Below are 10,512 nucleotides of genomic sequence, written 5' to 3'. Positions count from 1 at the left end.
TGGAAAATCTGTATTCCGAGGGGTTTAGTGTGTGTTTGGAGGATTTTTATATACCAAAGAAACAAGTTTCCTTCGTAGGTTGCATGTTTTTGCATGAAAAGAGTTCTTATAATAGCTCTTTAACCCCTCAAGTCCCTTCTTATTCTACCATGGCCTAAGCATTTGAAAAGATTAATCAATTGGGTCCTTCGAGTTTCCTTTCCCTTTTAACTTGGAATTTCATTTGATGAATATGGACTTGTTTGATTATCTAAAGGGATCTAATGGTTCAATTTCGTAGTTATTAGTGATTCTTTAATTTTTGTTTTTGAAGAATTTGTGTTGTTTGATTTACTATTAAATTGGTGCATTAATCCTTTGTTTAATGGTTGTAGCTCCAATTTAGAACCTTTTCCAACTTATTAGCACCACAAAAGGGGACGGTATACTTTCTTTTATCTTTTTTTTTGTATCTCCCTATGTGATCCAACTTGCTAAATGAAAATTGCATGCCTACTTGGTTTTCTTAAATGTTTATTAATGCCTTTCATTTATTTACTTTTATTTCATTTTTAAATCTTTCTTTTATTTTTATTAATGGGGTATGTGTACACCTCTTGGCTTGTAATAGATAGGGCGTAGTAAGTAATTTGGTCCATTTTCCCTTCCCCCATTTGTTTTAGTTAGCCCATGTAATAGTTTCATTTGCTTTTGGGGTATTATTTGGTTTGCTATGTGTTTAATTTGCTTTATTAAGCTATTGCATCTAGTCAAGCATGCTAAGTGTTATGTGCTACGTGTTATAAATGATTTTGCATGTCTACTTGCTTTCTATACTTATCAATGAATGGAATGGATGAATGTACGTCACCACACTAGTCCAACGCTAGTTGTGGCTCATTATTTCATTAGGAATTCATAGATGGGCTAGTCCAACGCTAGACCCAATAGGATTTTTCCTTTGGTTTTTTCATTAATGCATTATTTGCCTGTTCACTACATATCACGCATTTTCCTTAGTTTTATCATTTGGCATGCTCCTCGACCCCCTTTTCCCCTCATTTTAGGTTTTGCATTTCATGCTAGTTATAGGGTCCATTTGCCTGAGAAACCCCCTTGGGTAAGGGAAACGAGCGAGTGTGGCTTCAAAATAGCCTTAGCACGCTAGTTTTTCCTTCTAATCAAAGGGAAAATTAAAATCACGAAAACTAGAGGTCATTCCCGTACCCGACCTGATGCATTCCTCTAAGTTCATGCATTTTCATATCATTTTCTCACTATTTTCCTCACTAATTATATATTTTAAATCCACATGTCATATTCACACACTCATTCACTTTCTTTACTTGTCACTTCACACATTGCACCTATTTTACTTATATATTTACTATTTTCATTCACTTGCACACGAGCATTTATATTTTTATTCATTTGCACACAAACACTTTCAAATTGCACACATGCACCTTTTTCTACGCTTTGCACACTTACACTCTCATTTGAGTCCCCATTTGCATCATTCATGATTTTCTATGAGGACTTTCCTTATTGGCCGTCACGACTCGTGTGAATGGGACCAAAAGCCTCGTAAGAAACATTTCTTAGATTTAGGATTGCATTTCTCATTCATTAGCCAAATCCAATTTGCAATACATACTTTGAGTAGAAAATATAGGAAAATAAGGGTTAAATCACGCAACTAGCCTTGGTTAGGTCGAAGGGGTGCCTTGGATTTTTATCCTTGCCTTCCCCTTCGTCAAATGTGATCCCCGAACCTTTTCCTTTGTTTTACGTGGACTAGGAGTCGTTTAAAAAGGGTTTTCTTATTTTTTTTCTTTTAAAATTTCATTTTTTGGGTGACTTGGTACACCCTAACTCTATACCAAGTGGCGACTCCATTTTTCATATAAAAACCCTTTTTGAACTATTTTTCTTGGGTCAAATCGTCGCATTTTCAAAAGTCCCATTTAGACCCATTTTTGTTTTTATCAACAAGATTTATTTTTCCCAAATCAATAAAATTCAACAAAAAAACAATCATTTTATTTTCCCATCGGAAAAATGGGGCGCGACAATGTGTTATTGTTTTACATGAGATGACAAATTTGGGAAGAGAGAATCCTTTAAAATACTTTACACATTTACACATTTGCTTGCAGCAAACCTTTGTGTAATAGTCAGAAAGTATGGCTAACTTTCATCTAATCACCACAACCATCGTTTTTTTCCGTCTTTTGATACCAAGAACAAGCCATAGTAGTAGGAGTAGGATAGTTACGATAATGATTCATTATAACTCTATTCACTCCCCCTATTTTGACACAAATGCTGCCGTACATAGGAACTTGCATATTTCCTTATCTCGCTTAAGATACTTGAAGGTGACAATGCAAGAATATTTGAAGCTGACAGTACAAGATAATTCAGATGATTCAATTGATGATTCAGATAATGATACTGATTTCGAGATTGAAATTTTTGTTAACACATCAATACCTGTGTTTTTGGTGGGTTTCAACATTGGTTCACGGGAGGCTGCTCAATTGGTTGCGTTGGATATTGGTAGTAATCTGCTTTGGGTTCAGTGCAAACCTGGTATAGGCGGCAATAGTACATTTTATAGAAACTATTGGCCTGCGGAGTCTTAAACATATTCTGCTAATATGAGGTGCGAGGACTTTTGTTCTTCTACTCCATTGACATGTATTCCAACACCCACTCTCTGCTGGTATGTATAGAAATATTTGGGTGAAGTCGTTGTCCGTGAAAATCTTGCATTTGAAAGATTTATTTTCGGTTCATCATTTGACAACCAACCAGCGCATGAGTTCAATCCGTTATTTGGATGTACTAGAAAAAATAACTACATAGACAAGTTCAATCGTGTCTTGGGGCTTGGTCCTTCAGGAATCTCATTAGCTTCACAACTGGATAGTAGTGAGTTCTCATATTGTATTGGAAATTTAAGCGATCCATTTGATGAAAAAAATATACTGATCATAGGGATAAAGTCCGGAGGAGTTGAAGACTCAACTCCTCTTATTTTTAGGGAGTTCCATTACTACGTAAATCTTGAAGGCATTAGCTTTGGGGGTAGGATGCTCGGCATTGACAAAAAGGATTTGAGAATGGATAATTTTAAATGTGGTGTGGGTGCAATTATTGATCTAGGTTCAAGTTTGAGTTTCCTTTGAAGATATTGCAAACGAGAAACTTGAACATGCAATTGTTGATTACATAAGGGACTCTTTGGAAAGACGATATTTCTCTTTGGAAAAGTATCAACTTTGCTATATTGGACACTTGTTTAGGGATTTTAAGGGCTTTAAAGCAATAGCATTTCATTTTTGATGGAGCAACAATGGAATTAGATAAAGAGAATTTGTTTAAACAAGTATACCCAGATGTGGTATGTTTAAGTGTGTTGAATGCTGCAGAGAATTGTGTCGATCACAGTCTTCTTGGCGTAGGACTTCAAAAATATTTCTATATATCATTTGACATGAATGAAATGTATGTTAACTTTGAAAGGATGGAATGCGAATATTTCAATAATTGGAGTTGAAGAAAATGATTGATGAATATAGTTGTAAATGCGTAGTTTATAATTTTTATTATCAATATTTTTTAGATGTAATTTATTGAAAATTTTCATTTTTTCTTATTAGTGTCATGATTGAATTGTAATACCTCTAATTAAAAAACATGAGGGTAATTTAGGCTAAACAAAAACTAAAAGCAAAATATGTTTACACTTACACTCCCTGTTACCAAGACTCATCCTACCTTTTATAGAGTAATGATAATGATATATTTGATGTTGTTACAAGGTAGACGTGTGCTTCATCGTGTGAGGGCAAGTAATTAATACAATTGTCTTGCCAACTCTACATCATCAAGAAACAACAACCAACTTTAGCTGCAGGCTATTGTTGATTGATTGACAATAACATTGAAAATTAAGATTATGTGTCATTTGTTTTACATTAGCTGACAAATTTGGGAAGAGAGAATCCTTTAAAACACTTTGCACATTTACACATTTGCTTGCAGCAAACCTTTGCATAATAGTCAGAAAGTATGGCTAACTTTCGTCTAATCACCACAACCATCGTTCTTTTCCGTCTTTTGATACCAAGAACCAGCCATAGTAGTAGGAGTAGGATAGTTACGAAAATGATTCATTATAATTTTATTCACTCCCTCTATTTTGACACAAATGCTGCCGTACACAGGGATTTGCATATTTCCTTATCTCGCTTAAGATACTTGAAGGTGACAATGCAAGAAGATTTGAAGGTGACAGTACAAGATGATTCAGATGATTCAAATGATGATTCAGATCATGATACTGATTTCGAGACTGGAATTTTTGTTAAAACATCAATACCTGCGTTTTTTATGGGTTTCAACATTGGTTCACGGGATGCTGCTCAATTGGTTGCGTTGGTTACTGGTAGTAATCTACTTTGGCTTCAGTGCAAACCTGGTATAGGCGGCAATAGGACATTCTATAAAAACTATTGGCCTGGGGAGTCTTCAATATATGCTGCTAATGTGAGGTGCGAGGACTTTTGTTCATCTACTCCATTGACATGTATTCCAACACCCACTCTCTGCTGGTATGTATTGAAATATTTGGGTGAAATCGTTGTTCGTGGAAATCTTGCATTTGAACGATTTATTTTCGGTTCATCATTTGATAACCAACCAGCGCATGAGTTAAATCCGTTATTTGGATGTACTAGAAAAAATAGCTGCATAGACAAGTTCAATGGTGTCTCGGGGCTTGGTCCTTCAGGAATCTCATTAACTTCACAACTGGATAATAGTGAGTTCTCATATTGTATTGAAAATTTAAACGATCCATTTGACGAAAAAAATATACTGATCATAGGGATAAAGTCCGGAGGAGTTGAAAACTCAACTCCTCTTATTATTAGGGAGTTCCATTACTACGTGAATGTTGAAGGCATTAATGACAAAAAAGATTTAAGAATCGATAATTTTAAAAGTGGTGGGGGTGCAATTATTGATTCAGGTTCAAGTTTGAGTTTTCTTTATGATATTGCATACGAGAAACTTGATTACATAGGAGACTCATTAGAAAGACGATATTTCTTTTTGGACAAGTATCAACATTGCTATATTGGACACTTGTTTAGGGATTTTAAGGGCTTTACAACAATAGCATTTCATTTTGATGGAGCAACAATGGAATTAGATAGAGAGAATTTGTTCAAGCAAGTATACTCAGATGTGGTATGTTTAAGTGTGTTGAATGTTGCAGAGAATGGTGTCGATCACAGTCTTCTTGGCGTAGAACTCCAAAAATATTTCTATATATCATTTGACATGAATGAAATGCCTGTTAACTTTGAGAGGATCGAATGTGAATATTTCAATAATTGGAGTTGAAGAAAATGATTGACGAATACAGTTGTAAATGCGTGATTTTTAATTTTTATTACCAATCTTTTTTAGATATAATTTATTGAAACTTTTCATTTTTTCTTATTAGTTTCATGATTGAAATGTAATAACTCTAATTAAAAGACATGAGGGTAATTTAGGCTAAACAAAAACTAAAAGCAAAATATGTTTACACTTACACTCCCTGTTACCAAGACTCATCCTACCTTTTATAGAGTAATGATAATGATATATTTGAGGTTGTTACAAGGTAGACGTGTGCTTCATCGTGTGAGGACATGTAATTAATATAATTCTCTTGCCAACTCTACATTATCAACAAACAACAACCAACTTTAGCTGCAGGCTAGTGCTGATTGATTGACAATAACATTGAAAATTAAGATTATGTGTTATTGTTTTACATGAGATGACAAATTTGGGAAGAGAGAATCCTTTAAAATACTTTACACATTTACACATTTGCTTGCAGCAAACCTTTGTGTAATAGTCAGAAAGTATGGCTAACTTTCATCTAATCACCACAACCATCGTTTTTTTCCGTCTTTTGATACCAAGAACAAGCCATAGTAGTAGGAGTAGGATAGTTACGATAATGATTCATTATAACTCTATTCACTCCCCCTATTTTGACACAAATGCTGCCGTACATAGGAACTTGCATATTTCCTTATCTCGCTTAAGATACTTGAAGGTGACAATGCAAGAATATTTGAAGCTGACAGTACAAGATAATTCAGATGATTCAATTGATGATTCAGATAATGATACTGATTTCGAGATTGAAATTTTTGTTAACACATCAATACCTGTGTTTTTGGTGGGTTTCAACATTGGTTCACGGGAGGCTGCTCAATTGGTTGCGTTGGATATTGGTAGTAATCTGCTTTGGGTTCAGTGCAAACCTGGTATAGGCGGCAATAGTACATTTTATAGAAACTATTGGCCTGCGGAGTCTTAAACATATTCTGCTAATATGAGGTGCGAGGACTTTTGTTCTTCTACTCCATTGACATGTATTCCAACACCCACTCTCTGCTGGTATGTATAGAAATATTTGGGTGAAGTCGTTGTCCGTGAAAATCTTGCATTTGAAAGATTTATTTTCGGTTCATCATTTGACAACCAACCAGCGCATGAGTTCAATCCGTTATTTGGATGTACTAGAAAAAATAACTACATAGACAAGTTCAATCGTGTCTTGGGGCTTGGTCCTTCAGGAATCTCATTAGCTTCACAACTGGATAGTAGTGAGTTCTCATATTGTATTGGAAATTTAAGCGATCCATTTGATGAAAAAAATATACTGATCATAGGGATAAAGTCCGGAGGAGTTGAAGACTCAACTCCTCTTATTTTTAGGGAGTTCCATTACTACGTAAATCTTGAAGGCATTAGCTTTGGGGGTAGGATGCTCGGCATTGACAAAAAGGATTTGAGAATGGATAATTTTAAATGTGGTGTGGGTGCAATTATTGATCTAGGTTCAAGTTTGAGTTTCCTTTGAAGATATTGCAAACGAGAAACTTGAACATGCAATTGTTGATTACATAAGGGACTCTTTGGAAAGACGATATTTCTCTTTGGAAAAGTATCAACTTTGCTATATTGGACACTTGTTTAGGGATTTTAAGGGCTTTAAAGCAATAGCATTTCATTTTTGATGGAGCAACAATGGAATTAGATAAAGAGAATTTGTTTAAACAAGTATACCCAGATGTGGTATGTTTAAGTGTGTTGAATGCTGCAGAGAATTGTGTCGATCACAGTCTTCTTGGCGTAGGACTTCAAAAATATTTCTATATATCATTTGACATGAATGAAATGTATGTTAACTTTGAAAGGATGGAATGCGAATATTTCAATAATTGGAGTTGAAGAAAATGATTGATGAATATAGTTGTAAATGCGTAGTTTATAATTTTTATTATCAATATTTTTTAGATGTAATTTATTGAAAATTTTCATTTTTTCTTATTAGTGTCATGATTGAATTGTAATACCTCTAATTAAAAAACATGAGGGTAATTTAGGCTAAACAAAAACTAAAAGCAAAATATGTTTACACTTACACTCCCTGTTACCAAGACTCATCCTACCTTTTATAGAGTAATGATAATGATATATTTGATGTTGTTACAAGGTAGACGTGTGCTTCATCGTGTGAGGGCAAGTAATTAATACAATTGTCTTGCCAACTCTACATCATCAAGAAACAACAACCAACTTTAGCTGCAGGCTATTGTTGATTGATTGACAATAACATTGAAAATTAAGATTATGTGTCATTTGTTTTACATTAGCTGACAAATTTGGGAAGAGAGAATCCTTTAAAACACTTTGCACATTTACACATTTGCTTGCAGCAAACCTTTGCATAATAGTCAGAAAGTATGGCTAACTTTCGTCTAATCACCACAACCATCGTTCTTTTCCGTCTTTTGATACCAAGAACCAGCCATAGTAGTAGGAGTAGGATAGTTACGAAAATGATTCATTATAATTTTATTCACTCCCTCTATTTTGACACAAATGCTGCCGTACACAGGGATTTGCATATTTCCTTATCTCGCTTAAGATACTTGAAGGTGACAATGCAAGAAGATTTGAAGGTGACAGTACAAGATGATTCAGATGATTCAAATGATGATTCAGATCATGATACTGATTTCGAGACTGGAATTTTTGTTAAAACATCAATACCTGCGTTTTTTATGGGTTTCAACATTGGTTCACGGGATGCTGCTCAATTGGTTGCGTTGGTTACTGGTAGTAATCTACTTTGGCTTCAGTGCAAACCTGGTATAGGCGGCAATAGGACATTCTATAAAAACTATTGGCCTGGGGAGTCTTCAATATATGCTGCTAATGTGAGGTGCGAGGACTTTTGTTCATCTACTCCATTGACATGTATTCCAACACCCACTCTCTGCTGGTATGTATTGAAATATTTGGGTGAAATCGTTGTTCGTGGAAATCTTGCATTTGAACGATTTATTTTCGGTTCATCATTTGATAACCAACCAGCGCATGAGTTAAATCCGTTATTTGGATGTACTAGAAAAAATAGCTGCATAGACAAGTTCAATGGTGTCTCGGGGCTTGGTCCTTCAGGAATCTCATTAACTTCACAACTGGATAATAGTGAGTTCTCATATTGTATTGAAAATTTAAACGATCCATTTGACGAAAAAAATATACTGATCATAGGGATAAAGTCCGGAGGAGTTGAAAACTCAACTCCTCTTATTATTAGGGAGTTCCATTACTACGTGAATGTTGAAGGCATTAATGACAAAAAAGATTTAAGAATCGATAATTTTAAAAGTGGTGGGGGTGCAATTATTGATTCAGGTTCAAGTTTGAGTTTTCTTTATGATATTGCATACGAGAAACTTGATTACATAGGAGACTCATTAGAAAGACGATATTTCTTTTTGGACAAGTATCAACATTGCTATATTGGACACTTGTTTAGGGATTTTAAGGGCTTTACAACAATAGCATTTCATTTTGATGGAGCAACAATGGAATTAGATAGAGAGAATTTGTTCAAGCAAGTATACTCAGATGTGGTATGTTTAAGTGTGTTGAATGTTGCAGAGAATGGTGTCGATCACAGTCTTCTTGGCGTAGAACTCCAAAAATATTTCTATATATCATTTGACATGAATGAAATGCCTGTTAACTTTGAGAGGATCGAATGTGAATATTTCAATAATTGGAGTTGAAGAAAATGATTGACGAATACAGTTGTAAATGCGTGATTTTTAATTTTTATTACCAATCTTTTTTAGATATAATTTATTGAAACTTTTCATTTTTTCTTATTAGTTTCATGATTGAAATGTAATAACTCTAATTAAAAGACATGAGGGTAATTTAGGCTAAACAAAAACTAAAAGCAAAATATGTTTACACTTACACTCCCTGTTACCAAGACTCATCCTACCTTTTATAGAGTAATGATAATGATATATTTGAGGTTGTTACAAGGTAGACGTGTGCTTCATCGTGTGAGGACATGTAATTAATATAATTCTCTTGCCAACTCTACATTATCAACAAACAACAACCAACTTTAGCTGCAGGCTAGTGCTGATTGATTGACAATAACATTGAAAATTAAGATTATGTGTTATTGTTTTACATGAGATGACAAATTTGGGAAGAGAGAATCCTTTAAAATACTTTACACATTTACACATTTGCTTGCAGCAAACCTTTGTGTAATAGTCAGAAAGTATGGCTAACTTTCATCTAATCACCACAACCATCGTTTTTTTCCGTCTTTTGATACCAAGAACAAGCCATAGTAGTAGGAGTAGGATAGTTACGATAATGATTCATTATAACTCTATTCACTCCCCCTATTTTGACACAAATGCTGCCGTACATAGGAACTTGCATATTTCCTTATCTCGCTTAAGATACTTGAAGGTGACAATGCAAGAATATTTGAAGCTGACAGTACAAGATAATTCAGATGATTCAATTGATGATTCAGATAATGATACTGATTTCGAGATTGAAATTTTTGTTAACACATCAATACCTGTGTTTTTGGTGGGTTTCAACATTGGTTCACGGGAGGCTGCTCAATTGGTTGCGTTGGATATTGGTAGTAATCTGCTTTGGGTTCAGTGCAAACCTGGTATAGGCGGCAATAGTACATTTTATAGAAACTATTGGCCTGCGGAGTCTTAAACATATTCTGCTAATATGAGGTGCGAGGACTTTTGTTCTTCTACTCCATTGACATGTATTCCAACACCCACTCTCTGCTGGTATGTATAGAAATATTTGGGTGAAGTCGTTGTCCGTGAAAATCTTGCATTTGAAAGATTTATTTTCGGTTCATCATTTGACAACCAACCAGCGCATGAGTTCAATCCGTTATTTGGATGTACTAGAAAAAATAACTACATAGACAAGTTCAATCGTGTCTTGGGGCTTGGTCCTTCAGGAATCTCATTAGCTTCACAACTGGATAGTAGTGAGTTCTCATATTGTATTGGAAATTTAAGCGATCCATTTGATGAAAAAAATATACTGATCATAGGGATAAAGTCCGGAGGAGTTGAAGACTCAACTCCTCTT

General features: G+C 34.7%; 3 protein-coding genes across 3 annotated transcripts; all 3 read left to right on the top strand.

Moving 5' to 3' along the window:
• The first annotated feature begins 4,260 nt into the window (after positions 1 to 4,260).
• On the top strand, positions 4,261 to 5,397 carry LOC113758681 (aspartic proteinase CDR1-like). Its single transcript, XM_027301447.1, has one exon. It carries the CDS (start codon positions 4,261 to 4,263, stop codon positions 5,395 to 5,397), a length of 1,137 nt encoding a protein of 378 aa, XP_027157248.1.
• Positions 5,398 to 6,007: 610 nt separating this feature from the next.
• Positions 6,008 to 6,919, top strand: LOC113758679. Its single transcript, XM_027301446.1, has 2 exons — positions 6,008 to 6,304; positions 6,464 to 6,919. Exons 1-2 carry the CDS (start codon positions 6,008 to 6,010, stop codon positions 6,917 to 6,919), a joined length of 753 nt encoding a protein of 250 aa, XP_027157247.1.
• A 1,087-nt stretch (positions 6,920 to 8,006) lies between these two features.
• Positions 8,007 to 9,143, top strand: LOC113758678 (aspartic proteinase CDR1-like). The gene has a single exon (XM_027301445.1). It carries the CDS (start codon positions 8,007 to 8,009, stop codon positions 9,141 to 9,143), a length of 1,137 nt encoding a protein of 378 aa, XP_027157246.1.
• Positions 9,144 to 10,512: the final 1,369 nt, after the last annotated feature.

Source organism: Coffea eugenioides, unplaced genomic scaffold (assembly GCF_003713205.1).
Source record: "Coffea eugenioides isolate CCC68of unplaced genomic scaffold, Ceug_1.0 ScVebR1_64;HRSCAF=311, whole genome shotgun sequence".
NCBI lineage: Eukaryota > Viridiplantae > Streptophyta > Magnoliopsida > Gentianales > Rubiaceae > Coffea > Coffea eugenioides.
Note: the sequence above shows the minus strand (reverse complement) of the source record. Positions and strands in the feature narration are given on the sequence as shown.

Coding starts and splice junctions, on each gene's coding strand:
- LOC113758678 (XM_027301445.1), top strand. CDS start 8,007: ATGCAAGAAGATTTGAAGGTGACAGTACAAGATGATTCAGATGATTCA.
- LOC113758681 (XM_027301447.1), top strand. CDS start 4,261: ATGCAAGAAGATTTGAAGGTGACAGTACAAGATGATTCAGATGATTCA.
- LOC113758679 (XM_027301446.1), top strand. CDS start 6,008: ATGATTCATTATAACTCTATTCACTCCCCCTATTTTGACACAAATGCT. Junction 6,305..6,463: donor TTGGTAGTAATCTGCTTTGG/GTTCAGTGCAAA, acceptor TGGTATGTATAG/AAATATTTGGGTGAAGTCGT.